Source organism: Cantharellus anzutake (genome assembly GCF_015039405.1).
Source record: "Cantharellus anzutake strain C23 chromosome Unknown EI90scaffold_87, whole genome shotgun sequence".
In the NCBI taxonomy this organism is placed as follows: Eukaryota; Fungi; Basidiomycota; class Agaricomycetes; order Cantharellales; family Hydnaceae; genus Cantharellus; species Cantharellus anzutake.
The window spans coordinates 222,979-242,455 of NW_024067037.1; the positions used below are offsets into that span (position 1 = coordinate 222,979).

The window sequence follows — 19,477 nt, forward strand, 5'->3', positions numbered from 1 at the left end:
GCCACACCAACCTCCCCACCCTGAGTCCACCTCCGGCACCGTGCCCAGCGCGACTCCCCTACCCCGCCCACTTGGCCCCTACAGGGTCGCTATCATCCCTGTGCCCGACTCCGGCCCAACTCCAAGTCCAGCGCCGCTACAATACCATCGCCGCTATCGCGGCCTTATGCTCTTTCCTTTATTTACCTGTTATTGTTTGTTTTGACCCTCAGTCATTGCCAGCCGCTATGCGACCAACCCCGCTCCTTATTCTTGTTTGCTTCCGGACCCTTCGGCCTCCGGCCCGGGTCCGCTTCCATTCATTTCTTCCTCCTATATATATCCTGTATGATACTTTATTGTACCTTAGCTCTAATATTGATGTGACCATGACCCCTAAGTCCTGACCCCAACAAGGCAACCCCAGTGAGTCTGAAATGAGGGCCAAGAGACAGCTAGGGGGCACAGCACTCCCTTCAGAGTTGCTGAGGCCAAATGCCCTACCCTCGGGCCTTGTCACAGCATCACGGCCATCGTGGCCTATAGCGGCCCGCAACAGCAACCCTCGGTGCCGACCCCGGACCAGTGTCTAACATAATTACTAAGTTATCATAGGTCCGGATTAGGTCCAAACATGCTGTTGGGTACCTCAAGGGTCGCTTTCAGTCTCTACATGGTTTGTGCCAACAAATTAACTCCCAACGGGATTATGTGCTGGCACTGGCATGGGTACGGGCATGTCTTATAGTTCATGCTCTTGTCTCACATGTTGAGGACTCCATTTATGAAGCCAATTTCTGGGAATGGATTGATGAGGGCATGGAAGGTCAGGAGAGTAATGAGGATGATGACCCTGTGTATGGTTTTGCCTGGAATGGAGCCTTGGAACCACTCCCAGGTGAAAATGCTGGACAAACCAAGCGCCAACTTGTTCAAGAAGTGCTCTTCACTGCAATATATTAGGATATTGTGATTACATGTTACTCTCTTGATTTCCCTGAAAACTATCATCTGCATGGAAATTGAGACCTAACTCGTTCTCCAGCATGAATGGTAGACCTGCAGAGTTTGGCGCTGGCTGCCCAGGTCTGTAAAGATGAGTGTTTAATGGAAGGCCCATGTGTGGTTGGTGTGTCATAGCTGCTGACTGCTGACCGAGCTCTGCAAGCTGTAACTGTACCTTCAAGTGCTTCAACCTCAACTTTTCCATTTTATACTCAATCATCTTGAGCTTTTGGGTGTGCAGCTGCTCTGCCTCACGCTGTGATTGTTGTTGATCAACCCATGTTGCCTCTTGCAAATCAGCAATATAATCCCTTTTTGGTCGGGGGGTAGCCAAGCATGAAGCTGTGCGCGAGCTTTCCCCCTTCTTCTGGAGTGCTGCTGTAGGTAGGCTGAGTGGAGATTTGGCTAGATTCAGATGTGGGGAACTGTCAGAACCGTGCGAATCTTCGCCGATGGTAGCCGTAGGCGACCGAGCGTTGCCTGCTAGTGGAATAGGCGTCCTACACACGACCAAGCTTTAGCGAGGAATAAACCCCACCGATCTCGAGGCCGAGGCTACTTAGGCGAGTGAGCCGGGATTTCGGCTTCAACGACTCAAGGAGGAGCGTTGCGCCTCGTTCTCGACACGGTCCCGATACTTCAGAAAGTCAGAGGTCTCATGGGGGACAGAGGTAAGCTTAGGGGGTGAACTCTAGTTGATTTCGAACTACAGTACAAGCATTAGTTACAAGCTGTATATAAGCGCTAGGAAACTGAATAGGGAATAAGTTGCCAGATCTCACGGAGATTGCGGGCAGAGAAAAGAAGGAGGAAAACAAACAAAGAGCACGTGTTCAAGACAGCGAAGGTCAAGCGTGACCTTCGCTGCGAGGTAACAAGGTGCAGCGAAACATGGGACAACAGGTCGCGGCGCTCTGCGCCACTAGGTCGTTCAACGACAATCAAGAGAGGGGTTGTGGAGAGGTGGCGGGAAGTGGTTAGACGGCGACGGGCAGCGAGCGGAGTGTGCGGGGAGTGTTCGGGCATGGGAGAGGGTCAGGGAGGAGGTCGTCTGGCCCCGGGGAACGCCGGGTCGTGACAGTATCCCCCTCTTAGGACTGAACCCTTGAAGTCCCAAGGAACTGGCATGGGAACCGGCTCGGCTGAGCCCGAAATTTTGGTTCTGCCGGCGCGGTGATTGAACTTACCACCACAACAACCTGATCTTCTAACCTCATGGCTCCCAAGAAGAATCCAGTGGATATAAGGATGTGGAGCAAGGAGGACATCGTCGATCAGTCTGATGACGATGTAGAGCTGATGGAACAGAAGCAGGCGGAGAGGTTGCGGCGTCGCAGGGCTGAGATTGCGCGTCGTGAGGCCCAACAACAAGAAGAGGCGGCCAGGGCTCGAGCTGAGGCTGCACGTCTTGCCGCTGAGGAGGAGAGGCGATTGAAGGCGTCAGATGTGGTCGCAGGCAAGGTGAGTAGCCCGATCAGTGTGATCTCTGCCAGGAACCCTTACTGATTGCCCTGATCAAAGCTGTTAGATACTGATCCAGGGTCGGGCACCGAAGGTCGCCGATGCGGACCACTAAGGGCCGCGATGGCTGCGATGCCTCAGACAAGGCCCGAGGGTAGGGCATTTGGCCTCAGCAACTCTAAAGGGAGTGCTGTGCCCCCTAGTTGTCTCTTGGCCCTCATTTCAGACTCACTGGGGCTGCCTTGTTGGGGTCAGGGCTTGGGGTCGTGGTCAAGTCGATATTAGAGCTAAGGTACTTTAATGTAGTATACAGGATATATATATGAAGGTAGAATGAATAGAAGTGGACCCGGGCCGAAGGCCGAAGGGTCCGGAAGCAAATAGGAACAAAGAGCGGGGTTGGCCGCACCACGGCCGGCAATGACCGAGGGTCAAAACAAACAATAACAGATAAATAAACAAAGGGGTGTAGGGCCACGATAGCGGTGATGGTATCATAGCGGAGTAGGCGATGTCGCGGAGTCACACTAGGTCGGTGCCAGAGGCAGACTCGGGGCAGGGAGGTCAGTGTGGCTGTGGGGGAGTCAGCCAAGTGTAGGGGAGCCTAGGGGCAAGTGGGGGAGTGAGCAGGGAGCCCTCAGGGAGGATAGGGCTGAGGTTGGCGCTCATGCTCGCGCTTGCACAGCGGGAATAGGCTCGGGCGGCATCGGGACGGGCGGCTAACGGGCCGGAATGCATGGTCGTGACAAAAGCGCCCTGCTGCTACATCAGTGGCGGGGGAAGGACTGCCCCCCTGCGAACGTTGCGTGAAGAGAGGCATGGAGTGTGTCAAAGGCAACAGCAATCGTGGCATCTGCGCCACGTGTCAGAAGTCCAGGCAGAAGTGTGTACACGGGGCGGGGACGCCTCAATCTACGAAGCGACCTCGTATCAAAGCACCAAAAGGAGAGGGGTCAACGATGGATGTGGACGATGTGGAGATGGAGGAAGATGAGGTGGTCAACGAGAAGGACAGGATCTATGATGTGCTTCGCGACATCCATCAAGCGATCTCTGGTCTAACCGCCGTGGCAGGACGATTGTTGGAACACGTTTGTGACACTGAAGAGAGGCAGTTGATGGAGGCGAGGGTGAGGCGCAAGGCAAGGGAAGCGAGGGAGAGGGAGGCGAGCGTGACGGGGTCTAGGGTCGATCGTCCCACGACGTCTACTTCCGACTCCTACTCCACTTTGTTCTTACATGATCCTTAAGCGCAATCCATCCATTCCGTCCTGTGTCTTAGGCACGATTTGGCCCCGGCTTATCCAGGTATCGTGAGTGAAAGTCCGCAACGAGGTCTGAAGCGTGACCAAGTTCGGTTGCGGGGAGCCACTCAGTCTCTTCTGTAGTACCTTCGTAACCGTCCCAACAAACGAGGTACAACAGCTTGCAGCTTCGCCAGCGATCGATTTTAGAGTCGAGGATCTCGGCGATCTCATATTCAAGTTCGCCGTCGATTTCGATTGGCGGCGGTGGCGGCTGCGTGCGGTTCGGGATGGGATTGGGGACAGCGGGCTGAAGTTGGGAGACATGAAAGACTGGGTGCACAGCCTTCATGGTGTCGGGGAGGCGGAGAGTACGAGAATGAGAACCTGGCTGCACGATGATCTCGAACGGCCCAAGGTTCTTATCGGCGAGCTTCGCCGAAGGCCTAGTGGTGCGGAAGTACTTGGCCTTCACGAATGCGGAGCTGCCAATGTCGAATGGGGGAGCAGGTAGCCGTCGAGCATCCGCAGGGCCCTGGTAACGTTGCTGTGCGTGGTTCATTTCCTCACGTAGGAATTGGTGGAGAGAGTCGAGATTGACCGAGTACTCCTGGGCTCGTGCCGAAGTCAGATCTCGCTCGGGGTGTACGGCAAGGTTCGGGTGGTAACCTTTGTTCGCGAAGAACAGTGAAACACCGGTTGTAGCATTCAGCGCGTTATTATAGGCGAACTCCACCAGGGGCAGGAGCTCAGACCAGTTGTCCTGCTGGTAGTTACAATAGACGCGCAGATACTGCTCCAGTGTTTGGTTCATTCGTTCGGTCTGACCGTCGCCTTCGGGATGGTGACCCGAGGTGAAGTGTAGGTGAATGTCCAGAGCCTTGCCAAGGGAGCGGAAGAAGTGGGAAACGAATTCTGAACCTCTATCAGAGGTTATGTGGGATGGAACGCCGTGCTTGGAGAAGACGTGGAGGAGGAACAACTTCACTAACTCCGGGGCTGTTATGGTATCGGTCGTTGGCACGAAGACGCACTGCTTTGATAGCCGGTCAACAATAACCAAGATCGCCGTGAAGCCGGAGGAGTCAGGAAGTTGCTCAATGAAATCCATTGATATGGAGTGCCATGGGCATTCGGGAATAGGTAGCTGTTTGAGCAAGCCATACAGGAGGACACATTGTTACAGGAACGGGTTCCGGGGAACCCAACCTGAGCCGTTCGGCTCACTAATGGAGGTGGCTGCGTAGCCATTGGAGGGAGAGTGGAATGGGATGAGTGTCTGGCAGTGTAACCTGTGGGTTGGCCAACGGTAACTTGGCGCTCCTGGGAGCGTACCGGTAGCGAGTATGACATGGGCTCCTTGAGGGAGCCACCTGGCTGTCTGCTAACGGGGACTTGGCGCTCCTGGGAGCGTGCCGGTAGCGGGTGTGCTGGGAGCAGTTGGCTAGCGGTGACTTGGCACTCAATGGAGCGTACCGGTAGTGTGGGATACTGGGACTCCCTAAGGGAGTCACCCAGTTGGTGGCTATCGGTGACTTGGCGCTCATGGGAGCGTACCGGTAGCGGGAGTTGTTGGGGAAAGCAGGCTGGTGGACCAGTGCACGGTAGTGAGTGACCGTGGGAAGTGGGACCTGCGGGTGCGTGGCCAGACATTCTGGAGCTGCCTGGACTATATCCCTCTCCTAAGGAGGTGGGATAGGCTACAGTTCCTGATAGGGAACTTCTGGTTGGATGGGAGTGACCGCTCAACCACCCGGTGGACTGGTGGGAGCGGGCAGCAGGAGGTTGGGCGTGGGAATGCCCTCCTCGCTGCGGTTTTGTCATGGAGAGGATGAATAGGGAGGTGGACATGGTTCCAAGGTTACAGGTTGAGTTTACAGTAGTGGCACAATGGTGAGGATGTTACAATTGCGGTACAAGGTTTTTGGGTTATGTATTCGATAATCAGAAAAACATCTCGGCAATTGCCATACATATCATATGACTTGTATCTATCTAATACAAATGTTATAATGGCCAAAGGAAGTCCTTTGGAAATCAACAAATCCCCCAGCCAGCACCAAAACCCAGTGGGAAAGCTTGGCATGGGGTTTGGCAGAGAATGAAGTGAGAAGAAGTAAGAAATATCTTACCTGTGTGCCTGGTCTATAGGAGTCTAGGCCCATTTCCATAGCAAAGGGCCTCAAGGTCTGGTTGCCTGTCACGGACCATAAGATTCTCCATTTCCATAACATCGCCCCCCAGACTCTTATGGGCCAGTGTGACAGCAATGTCTTTCCTCTGATTATCCAAGAGCCCAGGTTCCCAGTGTTGCTGGCCTTGGTTTAGGAATGGAGCTTGGAGACCATCCTTACAGATGTGGTCCTAGACTTCATCTGGCTCTGGTCCAGCAACGAGCTTGGGCGGCATGATCTTGTGTGCAATCATGTTAGGAATAGACCAGGGATCCTAGGTGTCCTGAAATTGGATCATCCATCTGTAGTCCAGTTAGACGACTCGGACCAGGTAGTGTGGCATGTCCTGTTTCCCACGTGGAAATCCCCCTCCTTCACATAGGGTTGTGCTTGGCTTAATATGGACATTGGCATTCTAAACACAACAGCTTGGAGGTGGCCTGTGCACAATAGCAGATCCGGGATGGTCACCCAACCCACATAGGAGGAGTTGGAGGGATAGAGAAGACAGCCTGGGCGATCATTGGTTCTTGCAGTCGCTCTCTATCCTTCCGAGATGAATAATCAAAGACGGAATGTAGCTGTTGATTTGACACCCCAATCTCCCCTAGTTTTTCCCCGCGCTCTTCGGCAGCCGTTTCCCCACTGGTAGTCCACCTTGAGTCATCGGGGTGGCGTGGTACCTGGTGTCCGACCCGGGAGTTGGGTCTATCTACATGGGAGGGAGATGGTCTCATCCATTGGCAGAGGGAATTCACCCTAGAGATCATCGCGGCATAGTGATGGACACCACCGAGGGTGTAATGAGGTGGGTGATCCTGTTGGGGTCGGTGTTGCTGGGTAGTGGAACTTCCGGGGCCGTCGGGTGTTGAAGTAGCTTTGGGACCACGCGGTTTTGAAACCACGGGCAACAAGGCCGACCCTGGGGTAGCAGCCAAAAGTGTCCATAGTTCCATGGCGGTGCTGACTGAGCCCAGCTGCTTGGGTCCGTTGTCCATGGTACTCAGCCACGGCCTGAACCTGGGCGGCTGTGGTGAGGTTGTTTGGCATCCTAACAGTCGAAACCGTTACGTCCGCTGGGGAGGGAACCATCTCCGGCTTGAGTCAACAGTAGCACCCGGGACGGCATCCAGGACGATCCGGGTTAAGGCGTCATCCCTTGTACCTGAGCGAGACAATCATGCCCTCATCGTCCGACTTGAGTAACCCTGGGCCAAAGGGAGTTTTCCCGCCTAGACCTGTCCGTGTCTTCTAGGGGACGAAGTCGGATTGGCAGATCGAGCCCATGACTTTGGACATGAGAAGTCCCCTCCACTCTGCACCTATGCCAGTAGATCATCGTTGGCAGCGGAGCCGTTGGTGTGAGCGTAAGGATGCAGAAGGGACACCTCGCGCATACTTGTGCTCCATGCGAATATTACAAACGTTGCGTATGAGCGACGACCTGCAGGGGCGCTGTAGCGATCAGAGACACCGTTCTTGGCACGGTTCGCAGCCGGTACGACCAAACACCGCGAGTTCGCAGATGGCAGTAACGAGAGCAGACAATCCTCTCCAGGAGACGTGGGGTCTCGTGAGACCAGCGCGTTGAGGGTGTGCCGTAGCCGAGGCTCCAAACTGTAGGCCTCTCTTGTTGGCGCTTTATGTTGTGAGGGTCATACATTAGCTCGCGAGTGAGCCTTCCGTCGTAGGCACCACGATTGAGGTCGAAGTTCGATCCGATAGGAGATCCTTGGGCACAACGCATGCATCGACTAGCCCGCTTCATTGAGTCTACGTGGTGGAACGACCAGCGCGGGCATGGCATATGGGGAAACATGCTGTGGCTAGTAGACTCCCTAGATGGGATGTGCGTTGAGTGGTTGGGTTAGAGATGTCTAGTGAAGTCGGGTCCGGGAACTACCCAGCCAGAGTGACTTGGCAACGACCGGGTTAGGTGCGAAGATTCGTGCATGGTGCAGTTTGGGGTAGGATTAACCTCCCTGGGATCCCTGAGGGGGTGACGATCGATGGCTTGGAACTGGTCGTAATAGAGACGTGAAAACGTAAGGGATTAACCTCCCTGAGATCCCTGAGAGGGTGACGATCGACAGCTTGGAACTCGATGAGTCTGGTCGTAATAGAGACATGAAAACGTATGGTACAATAAGGAATGGAAACTGTAACTGGTGATACCGGATCCGGATAGCCGGTAGTATTTGGTTGGCAGATCGAGGGTAGCCAACCGAACTGAAGTCAGTTGCAGGTACGGATAGTTCCCCTCCATGACCAGAGGCATGGAGGTCGCTGTTGAGAATTGTTATCGGCAGCTTCCGATATACCATGACCACGCTGTGGGCTTTAACTCCCATCCCAGCCACTGATGCTACCCAGCGAATTTCGATCAGCCATGGCTGCCTTCAGAGGCTAGGAATGGGTGCTGAGGGGGGGGGCACGGAGAGAGACAATGTCCGGGAGTTTTCGAAACAAACAATGGTAAATAGGTTCGCTGAACCGCGCGTATCCCTTCCTGCATCAGCCCAATATGGAGCCGAGTTGGAGACCAGGGGTCTCAGAAATAGCTTGGAGGGAAGGAGGGAGAGGCTGGTCTGATTAGACCCAAGTTGAATCTTTCGTCCTCTGTATTTAACGAGTATGACGATAGGACCTTGCCGACGACTTGTTTAATGCAAGTCCCTTTTGGGGCGGTCCTCTGGCGGAGGGACTGGTTTTCTGAGAACCCGGTCATTGAATCTCGAGGGCTCAACTCCTCTTCACCTACACTGGACCGACATGACTGAATGGAGGGTGAGTGTGCAAGGACGCGGAAGGACAGCGTGGGTTCGGAAGTTAGTCGAGATAGACCAACCACGCTGTATGATACTGGGAAGACAGAATGGACCGGGCTGGGAAGCGGATTCCCTCGTTTGATCAGATGATTTGACCATCTCAGAGGGTGTGGTAGGACGATCGGATTTGACTGATCTGACAATGCGGCTGTGGACCTAGGAGTAGTTGAGGACACAGAGACGCATAGGCAATTGGCCTGGAAGAGGTGCCACTGCGAGCTTTCGGGCCGAGTCATGGCAACGGTTTTTCTGTCGGAGCTCGGGTTCTCGCGGTAACACGGTGTAACGTTTAGTCTTCCAGCAGGGAAGGAGGCAACTTGTATCATAATGCTGCTGTTGCCATGTGTCACGACCCGACATATCCGACACTTCCCTCTATGTGTCCTAGTGTCACTTGGCCCGTCCCTCCCGCTATCATCATCATCCGTCCACCCATCCGTCCACCCATCCGTCCACCCATCCGTCCACCTGTCACCCTCATCCGCACTTCCTCCCTCGCGCGCGTACCTCCCAACCTAGGTTGCCCGCTTCATTGTTGTCCGCCCCCAGCCGGACGGCTTGCTAGATGGCCGGATGGCCTTTTCTCTTTTGTCCGCTTGCAGACTATTGTTCCTCCTATTGTTCCTTGCTTTCCTTTTGTTGACCAAGTTTGCCGATATTGATTATTTGTTCTTTTCTTCATTCATTAATATCGCGCTTGATCCGCCACTCCTTCCGGGCCGCTCTCATTTAGTTACTTGTGTTTATAACGCGTGTAGGTTACACCGGATGTACCTCAGTTCGTATATCGACTTGGATTCCCCCTCTGAACTCTTATCCTCATTGTAAGGCTTCTGTCTGAAATTGGGACACCAACGTAAGAACGAAGCGCAGCGCTCCACCCGAGTCACTGAAGCTAAAGTCCCGCCCCTCCGACCTTACGAGCCCGGACGACTTCGCGCGCCTCACGGGTCACCCGGATACGCTTCTGGAACATTCCTGACACCATGCTTATAAATGCCATGTGGATGATCATGGCCTTGAATTCGCACAACACCGCGTGGCATGTAATTTGCCAGGCTTGGTATGACCTGAGACCACCAACGGGGTATAAGGGCTCTTCCTAGGTCCACTCTTGGTCGGGTCCGACGTGTAGCTGACCACACAACCTGAATGAAAACCACGCTTGATGACTGCCACAATGTGGGGTGTACCACATCTGGTGGGTACCACGTCTCACGAGGATGGTGCCATGGCGGCGCTTGCATCGTGCCTGTCATTTCCAAGCACAGCGATACGGTGTATATCCGTTTGAGAGATTTGAGACACGACATGGACAGTGATGCTCGTAGTGGCTCCGTGTGCGACAACTCGAGCTCTGGCTGTGTCCATACCCGTGAAGGTACTTGCTCAAGGGAATACGTCGCAGGAATTGCCGAGAAATCTGACAGACCAAATGGGGATGACGGCTCAACTACATGATGGATCACGGTGCACACCAAATCTAGAGGACGGTGGACAGGAACCTCCGGTGGATCCGACTGGTCGTGCAAGGGCGGCTTGACCGTACGCTGCGCTGATCTGATGGTATGCGTTTCTGACGATGTACAAACCATGTGTGAGCCATACGAAAGAGCCGGCTCGAGAAGATGGTAACCTGCATCAGCTAGAGGACCTGAGTGGACATGCGTGAATTCTGGCTCAGACGCCTGGCGCGTCATCCTGGTGAAACGCGCCGAGATCGATAGATGGCTACCGGCAAACAACATAGCCCATGCAGGTATGCTGGCTCAGGGAGTTGACAAGTGGGTACTGCACAGAGATCCAGCCAGTTGTATGAGGATGTCGACTCGTCTGCACAGTGCAATGTACTAGCGGGACGAGCCTTAATTAGTGTGTGTGCTGATACCGAGTGGTGCGACCACTGCCAGTGTGCTGCCTCGAGAAGGGAGTGCATAGAAACAGTCAATAGGCCTACAAGCGTAGATAAAGGGGTCGGCTTGACCGCTTGGCACGATAAACGGATGTGATTCGTCACAATTGGTCGACTAGTCAAGGCTGAGTGACACAGATGGTGCGAACACCCAGGTTCGAGAACGCAGGATGTAAGAACAGCCAGATGGTCCTTGTTTGATTCTCCTACCCTGAGTAATCTGTCTCACGCGAGTATGCCGACTCGGTCAGGCAACGCAAGGGATCGGCCAGAAGGTTCATCTGGCAATACGCTAAGGTCAACAGATGGACCACCGCTGAACTGTACGACTCGAGTAGACGCGCTAGCTCCAGGGGACGGCGTGAAATGACAGTCGACAGGTTCGACTGGCCCAGCGAAGACGACAGCTCTATCGCACAATACGCTGCGGTGACAGTATGCATCGTGCGTAGTGGGTGCGCCATGGTTGAGCATTGCAGCTCGCGTGAACACTCTAGCTCAGGAGGATGATGCAAAGGGGTGTCCGGAGGAAACGACTGGGCAAGAGGTAACGTCGATTTGGAGGCATGACACTTCATACTGACGTAGTGTGTCATACTTGAATCATGGACCACTCCAGGTAATGACACCGGCTCAATCATTTGGCTCATCAAATTAATGGAAACCACAGCAATCGACGAACCGGCCATGGCTGAATGGTACCGTTCATCTAGCTCGTATGAATGATGTGGAGGATTCACCAGAGAATCCGACCTGACAAGCAAAGGTAGCAGTTCACGGATCCAACCGTCAAAGGGCGAGGTAGTTGGGAAATGGCCGCCCTTGGCGTCGGTAATGTGCCTTGACCACATCAGCATCATAATCTGAGTTCCACCCAGCTGGGGGTTGGACATAATGACTTCACAGCGGAAAACTCTGTTGAGCGTCTGGACATCAATGACGACTGAATACGCAATCGCTTGACGCGTCGAACCGGTGTAACTTGTCACCCGTGGTGATCCAGCACTGGCTGGATGGTACAGATCATACCAGCCTCCCAGCCCACGAGGGTGATGGGAGTCAGCTGCTGGAAGGCCCAACAGAACGGACAAGAGCATCGGGCTGACTAGTTGCATCAAGCTCGATGAGTCATCAGTCAAGGGGTCTGGCGACTCAGGAGTACAGCGCAAAATAGCAACCAAAGGGACCGACTGGGCCAGTGAGGGCGCCAGCTCGATCGCGTGACACAAGTGTAACTGGACTAGCGATAATGTCAAATTGACGGCACGACACGCTAGGCTGGTGTATCGGGTCATACTCGATGGAGAGATCACATCTGAGCGACGTGACTCGTCCGAACTTGTCGACTCTGGTGGCTGCCACAAAAGATCAATGGGGAACCACTTGGGCGGGTTCCACAAAGGTGTGACCAGGCGTTCCGGTCGTCCCGTTAACCTCAGTTCGACTATGTAACATGACGGATTGTGGGAGCAGTGCATCACTCTTGGAGAATGAGCCCTGACTGGACGAAACGGATCAATTGGACGTGCCAGCTCAGGTAAGTGCCACATAGGAGTAACCGTTCGACCTGACAGGGGGGTCGAGCTGCTGGAATGTGCTGCACTTGGCAAGCTGACCACAACTGAGTGATCCGGCACGCGTAAGCAGGATGATTTGAGATGGCATCATGAGGGAATGACTGGTGAATCCAGCAAGGCAATCGGGAGCATTGATCTAACTATATAACACACCATGTTAATAGCGTAGGTTGTGCTCAATGAGCGGGCAGTCTCTGGTTGATGTAGCACATGCAGGCGTTCTGAGTCATGGGGATGAGACGCAGATGCAACCAGCGGTCCTGATTGGATGAGTGGTGACATCTGCCTGGCTGTGTGAGGCCTCACTCTGACTACATGCATTGCCATCGCTGAGCTAGCGGGAACTGGGCCGTCCGGCTTATTCAAACGAGCCAACACGAGAGGGTGGCATGAAGAGATGGCCGCACTGTCTGAACGAACAGGCAGGGACGCGGGTCCGACCTTACGACGTGTCAAACCAATGAAGCTTGAAGTTGTGCTCGATGAACAGGTCACAACTGAATGGGACAATGGATGGAGCGAGGTCGATGATTCAAACTTGCGAGGTGTCAAGCTGAAAGAGTATGTTGTGTTTGACAAGTGATCCACAATTGAGCGGTGCTGTTCAAACGGACATGCTGACTCAACTGGATGCTGCAAAGGGACAGCCAGTTGATCTGACTGGTTAGCCAGGGGTTTTAACGTTGACTTAGCCAGGTGGGATGATGAGCTGGTGGGTTGGACCGCACCCCTCCAACAGGCCGTGACTGAACGAAGCAACTCGTCGGAATGTGTCCGCTCGGGTGGATGCCGTGAAGGGCCGGTTGGAGATCCCAGCTGGATTGGCAATGGTATCGGCTCACCCATATGACACATCAACCTGACCGCGTACGTTGCAGTTGAGGTGGAAACTGAGCTCGATGGCTCGTCCGAGCATGCCAACTTGTGTGGGTGCCACGAGGGTGTAGCTGGGTGATCCAACTGGACAGTTGGGCACTTAAACGCCGCATGATGCGTCAAGCTGGAGATGTGTACCACGCTCAATGACCAGGCCATGACTAAGCGATGCAGCTCATCTGAGTGTATTGGCTCAGGCAGACACCGTGAGGGACCAGTAATGGAACCCAACTGGCCAGATTGTGATGTTAACTCGGCCACGGAAGGTGTCAAGCTGATTGGACATGCCAGCTCCGATGAACGTGGCCCCAGTGGGTGCTGCGCAAGATCAGACAGTCGGTCCATCTGGATAGTCGGGGAGCTAGATTCCGCTATGTACCGTGTCGAACTGGCAAGGTTTGTTGCGCTTGATGTGCAGGATGCATCAATCGGGAGGTTTGACTGAACCGACAAGGACAATGGTTCAACCTGGCAATGTGAAGGGCCAATGGATTCCGTCACGCTTATTGGACGGTCCGCAACTGGACAATGCCTGAACGGGGACATTGGTCTAAGCGATGAGACAGCTGGTCGATCCAACTGATTAGCAAGTGATGCCAGTTCGACCTTGCGACAGATTGGGCTAGCGAAGCGCCTCGCGCTTGGTGCATATGCCACAACTTGACGAAGTTGTACTAACGGGCGTGCCCGCTCAAGTGAACCCTGCCATAAAGCTGCTAGCTGGTCTGACTGCACGATCGGAGGTAATGATGCAGCCACGCGATGCATTGAACCGTCAAGGTGTGTTACACTCGACAGACAGGACACATCTGGACGGAGCAATTCATGTATGTGTGATGGCTCGGGTGAATGTTGTGAAGGAACAGATGGTCGGTCCATCTGGATGGTTGGAAGCGCCAGATCCACTACGAGCTGTGTCAAACCGTCAAGGTGTGTGGCACTCGACAGACGGGATGCATAACGTGAAGGGCTGATAGTGCCCGTTGAGCTTGTTGAACAGTCTGCAGCCGGCCGAACCAACTGAGCAGCCAGTGACATCGATTCGGTCTTGCGACAGGTTGAGCCGGTGAGGTGCCCTGTGCATAATGAACCTGCCACGCTTGGGCGAAGTTGCACCAATGGATGCGCCAGCTCAAATGAGTGTTGCGCAGGAACGGTCGTTTGACGAGACTGGGGTGTCGAGCTGTTGCAGCGTTCTGTGCTCGACGTACAAGCTGCAACTGTGCCATCTGGCGCTGAGGACAGGTGTAGTGAGGGCAACTCCAATTTTTCTGCAGCGGGCGGGATTGCAATGACCTCAGGTGTGCGAGGTCGTACTGGTGCCAATGAGGGGTCGGTTGTGACGAAATGGGAGCTCGCTGCTCGGGACTGTGTGAGGGCGAGGACCTCCTTAGCATGTTCAAAGTGTAGAACAAAGTCAGCTAGTTTTCGCTGTAGATAGCTCCAAATTCGATGTAAGGTGCTTAGCTCGGTCCAGCCTGACGTGATCAATGTGGAGTAGACAATCTGTTCTGGATCTGCCTTGAACGTGGCACGGATGAGGTCGGAACCGGAGATGGTTTGGGTGAAGTGGTCCATCGCACGAAGGATTAGGGTCAGCTGTTTACAGCGCTCGTCAATGAGACGGTAGGAGGTGGAGGAGCCTGTAGTCAGTTTATGGAATGGCTGAACCTCTATGTTGTCTGGGCCCAGCCGTTGCCATTCACATAGCATGTCCATAGGCGCGCGCTCATAATAGAATCTCCGTGGTGATGAAAACTCGTCTAGCGCACGCTTTAGTGGGATAGTGGAATACTGATAGTCTGAGTTGACAGTGCCTAAGTTAGATGAGTAATCCTCCTGTGTGTGAGCTCGAGGTCGCACGATTGAGTTTGATGATGGTGCGACCGGGGTTGGGGCACCAATGTTACAGGAACGGGTTCCGGGGAACCCAACCTGAGCTGTTCGGCTCACTAATGGAGGTGGCTGCGTAGCCATTGGAGGGAGAGCGGAATGGGATGAGTGTCTGGCAGTGTAACCTGTGGGTTGGCCAACGGTAACTTGGCACTCCTGGGAGCGTACCGGTAGCGAGTATGACATGGGCTCCTTGAGGGAGCCACCTGGCTGTCTGCTAACGGGGACTTGGCACTCCTGGGAGCGTGCCGGTAGCGGGTGTGCTGGGAGCAGTTGGCTAGCGGTGACTTGGCACTCAATGGAGCGTACCGGTAGTGTGGGATACTGGGACTCCCTAAGGGAGTCACCCAGTTGGTGGCTATCGGTGACTTGGCGCTCATGGGAGCATACCGGTAGCGGGAGTTGTTGGGGAAAGCGGGCTGGTGGACCAGTGCACGGTAGTGAGTGACCGTGGGAAGTGGGACCCGCGGGTGCGTGGCCAGACATTCTGGAGCTGCCTGGACTATATCCCTCTCCTAAGGAGGTGGGATAGGCTACAGTTCCTGATAGGGAACTTCTGGTTGGATGGGAGTGACCGCTCAACCACCCGGTGGACTGGTGGGAGCGGGCAGCAGGAGGTTGGGCGTGGGAATGCCCTCCTCGCTGCGGTTTTGTCATGGAGAGGATGAATAGGGAGGTGGACATGGTTCCAAGGTTACAGGTTGAGTTTACAGTAGTGGCACAATGGTGAGGATGTTACAATTGCGGTACAAGGTTTTTGGGTTATGTATTCGATAATCAGAAAAACATCTCGGCAATTGCCATACATATCATATGACTTGTATCTATCTAATACAAATGTTATAATGGCCAAAGGAAGTCCTTTGGAAATCAACAAATCCCCCAGCCAGCACCAAAACCCAGTGGGAAAGCTTGGCATGGGGTTTGGCAGAGAATGAAGTGAGAAGAAGTAAGAAATATCTTACCTGTGTGCCTGGTCTATAGGAGTCTAGGCCCATTTCCATAGCAAAGGGCCTCAAGGTCTGGTTGCCTGTCACGGACCACAAGATTCTCCATTTCCATAACACACATAGTCCTTGATGAATGTGCGGACGCCCGGCCAGGTGTACTCTCGGCGTAACAGGTCCAAGGTTCGGTTCTGCCCGAAGTGGCCAGAGAGCGGGTGGTCATGCTTGTACCTCAGGATGCGAAGCCGGAGGTCGTTGGCATCAGGGACGTAGATTTGGTTGTCTAGCCGTAATAGGCCATCTGCATCTCGAGACCAGCGGAGTCCTCTGGGATCGGGCTGGCGAGGTAGTCGGCGATGGTGGGATCAGCGGGGAGGGCGGCTAGGATGTCTTTGTGGATGGCATCGACGTCGACAAGGGAGCTCGCTCGTAGCACGGGTTTGGCAAGGTATGTAGCTCTTAGGGAGGACACGAGCTGCTCCTGCGTGAACACCGGTCAGAAGTTCTGAGGGTTTACGCGAGCGTAGTCCCTATCCCCTCTTTGGGGTAGACGTCCCAGTGTCTAGTCAACGCATCTGGTTTCGCGCCGAGTCTTCCCGGGCGGAAATGGACAACCAAGTTAAATTGAGAGAGAAACTCAGACCAACGAGCCTGGCAGCGCGTTAGGAGCTTCGTGGTGCAGAAGTATTCCAAATTCTTGTGGTCAGTAACCACATCGACGGGGGTACCGGAGCCTTCCAAATAGTGCCGCCACCCTCGGAATGCTTCATAGATTGCTAGAAGCTCCTTGTCGTGGGTGTCGTAGTTGAGTTCCGGCGCCGTCAACGTCCTCGAACGAAAAGCGACAGGGCGTATCTCGTCATCCGCACAGCGGATAGAGATAATGCCTGAAATCGCGTAATCGGAGGCATCGGTTTTGACTATGATCGGCGCGTTGTAGGCGGGATAATCGCCCATGCGCAGAGCCGGCTCGGATACCCGCTTCCACGATTAGAAAACCACTTCTATTCACGCGATGACTTGGTACGCATTTGATACCTAAAAATAGTGCTAATTCGTACGATTCCGACGGTATCAAAAACGTCCCAATCGGTGAAGATTTGACGGAGTTCTATGTTGGGCAAGTTAGGCACGGGCATGTGCGGGCGTGGGAATCTCAAGCAGCAACCCAGAATTCCAGCCTCACTCGTTCCCACGGCGTCTAATAAATTGGTAAAAATGCTCATTGGCTGCATAATAGTTCTATTCAGTCACATTTCCAATTTCGGCTCTTAATTCCGTAAATCCGTTGAGAAATCGCTTATTTCCTTATATTTTCATATTTTGCCATCATTTCAGATATTGATTGATATTCTTTTATTGATACTGTTACCCTTTTTTTATTATTTCGCCTAATAAGGTACCCAGGTGCCATATGGTACCAATATTCCCCATCTATTCTTTCTAAAAATAATTATTAGATATAATCCTGTACATACCGGATTTTTGAAAAGAAGTTCTCCCCTCCCCCAAAATTCTCTAAGGTGCTAGGACGCGCTAGAGAGGGTGTGAGTGTGTGGAATTCCAACAGTAGGAATAAGGGCAGTGATCTAGCTCACAACGAGTGAGTAGTGGACGCTGAGCCCGGACCTTGCGGAAATCCCGGAGAACCCACACGGAGTTTAAGGATCGAGAGTCAAGCGAAGTTTAGAGAGAAAGTAGAGAGTTTAGGAGAGTTTGGCCCCACGAGCTTAGTCGGCATAGAGAGCCGCTAGCCCTCTTGCAGCGTCGGGAACCCAATGGGTCAAAATGGGGGCGGAAGTGAAGGCGTCCTTAAGTCATTGGAAAGCCGAACGACAATCATCAGTGAATACCCAAGGGGCCCCCTTTCGGGTGAGCCAGGTCAGTGGTACCACAATATCGGAATACTCGTGGATGAATCGCCGATAGAAATTGGCGAATCCCAAGAAAGACTGAATGTCTTTTACCTTACGGGGCTCGGGCCAATCTTGGATGGCCTTCACCTTCTCCGAGGACATGGCAAGCCCGCTAGGAGAAAGTACGTACCCGAGGTACTCCGTAGTCTCGGTATGGAACTCACATTTCTTCGGGTTGGCGAACAGCCTGTGCTGTCAAAGCCTTCGGAGGACTTCCCAGATGTGCTCCTCATGGGAGGCTTCGTCCTCAGAGTACACTAGGATATCATCCAGGTATACGACAACACAGACGTCTAAGAGGTCGGCGAAGATAGAGTTGACGAACCGCTGAAACGCCGCAGGTGCATTGGTGAGCCCGAATGGCATGACTAGCCATTCATAGGAACCATAGCGGGTTCGGAACGAGGTCTTCCACTCGTCGCCTGTGGCGATGCACACAAGGTGGTAGGCGTGCCGCAGGTCGAGTTTTGTATAGACCTTCGCTCGGCTCGGGGCATCTAGCAGGTCTGCTATGCGAGGCAGCGGGTATCTATCTTTCTTTGTAATCCGATTGAGGCCCCTGAAATCCACGCAAAGACGGAGCGATCCATCTTTCTTGCGGACGAAGAGCACTGGCGCGGCATGAGCCAATGAAGACGGCCTAATGAAGCCGGTTGCCAGGTGCTCGTCTAGGAATGCTCGAAGAGCCTCAAGTTCGGTCGGGGATAGGGAATACAGTGTTCCCAACGGGGGGTGCGCACCTTCCTCTAGCTTGATCTTCAGGTCGAACTCACGATGTGGCACCAGAGTGTTAGCCTTGCTTTTGCTAAACACATCGGCGAATTCATGATAGACCTTCGGTACGGCTTCGAGGTCGGCGGGCTCGAACAAGGTGGATGAGTGCAGCTCGCTCACTTGGGACGGGATGCTCAGGCTGAAGGTTACAGAACCTTCTAGTCGGGCAGTGCGGACAAATGCCGCAGGGCTGACTAACTCGATCAAAGGAGCCTGGCGGACAGGATTACTCGGTGTGTCTTTGGATACGGGAACCGATGTGTCTGCTGGAGGAACATCATTCGGCAATGGTTCAGGAGAGCTCTGGGAGATCGGACTGGATTGTTCAGACGTCTGGAAAGTTAAACTGCTCTTTACCCAGTCAATCAACGGATTGTATCGGGCGAGCCAGTTATGTCCAAGGACGATAGCACAAGAGCCATCCAATGGGGTGACAAAGAATGTCATCGGGGTAACATCACCGGTAATAAAACGGACGGGGAGATCAACGGCACGGGTTATCACATTGTTTGTGGTGCCGTCGAATAAGCGGAGCTGCATAGGGGTCACGGTATAGGTCGGGATCTTTATTTTATTAATTAATTCTGTATCAATAAAACAGTCAGAGGAACCTGAATCTATAAGAGCGGAGAAAACAACGGAGGGATCACATTTCTCTGGAGAAAGTAGACCATCAGGAGAGAACATTTGCGAATGGGAGACAGAAGTCCCGGAAGTGGAAAACATAGGAGAGCCAGGGGCATTCCCCCTTGAACTAGGAAATCGACCATCAATGGAACAAAAGGAAACCGGGACAGAGAAAGAATTGGGGCTGGAGAGGGCGGACACGTTCAGGCGCACCTCCCTCTGCGCACGAACCGGTTGACCACAACCGTCCGATCGTGCGTGGTC

The 19,477-nt window shown here is 53.7% G+C and overlaps 3 protein-coding genes across 3 annotated transcripts; all 3 read right to left on the bottom strand.

Moving 5' to 3' along the window:
• Positions 1-6,330: 6,330 nt before the first annotated feature.
• On the bottom strand, positions 6,331-6,861 carry EI90DRAFT_3020698 (uncharacterized protein; the record flags this gene model as incomplete). The annotated part of the gene is made up of 1 exon (XM_039057536.1): positions 6,331-6,861. The coding sequence occupies one exon, from the start codon at positions 6,859-6,861 to the stop codon at positions 6,331-6,333; it is 531 nt and encodes a 176-aa protein (XP_038910170.1).
• A 2,774-nt stretch (positions 6,862-9,635) lies between these two features.
• Positions 9,636-10,391, bottom strand: EI90DRAFT_3132381 (uncharacterized protein; the record flags this gene model as incomplete). The annotated part of the gene is made up of 1 exon (XM_039064469.1): positions 9,636-10,391. The coding sequence occupies one exon, from the start codon at positions 10,389-10,391 to the stop codon at positions 9,636-9,638; it is 756 nt and encodes a 251-aa protein (XP_038910171.1).
• Positions 10,392-10,809: 418 nt separating this feature from the next.
• Positions 10,810-12,271, bottom strand: EI90DRAFT_3020699 (uncharacterized protein; the record flags this gene model as incomplete). The annotated part of the gene is made up of 2 exons (XM_039057537.1): positions 10,810-12,047; positions 12,163-12,271. 2 exons carry the CDS (start codon positions 12,269-12,271, stop codon positions 10,810-10,812), a joined length of 1,347 nt encoding a protein of 448 aa, XP_038910172.1.
• Positions 12,272-19,477: the final 7,206 nt, after the last annotated feature.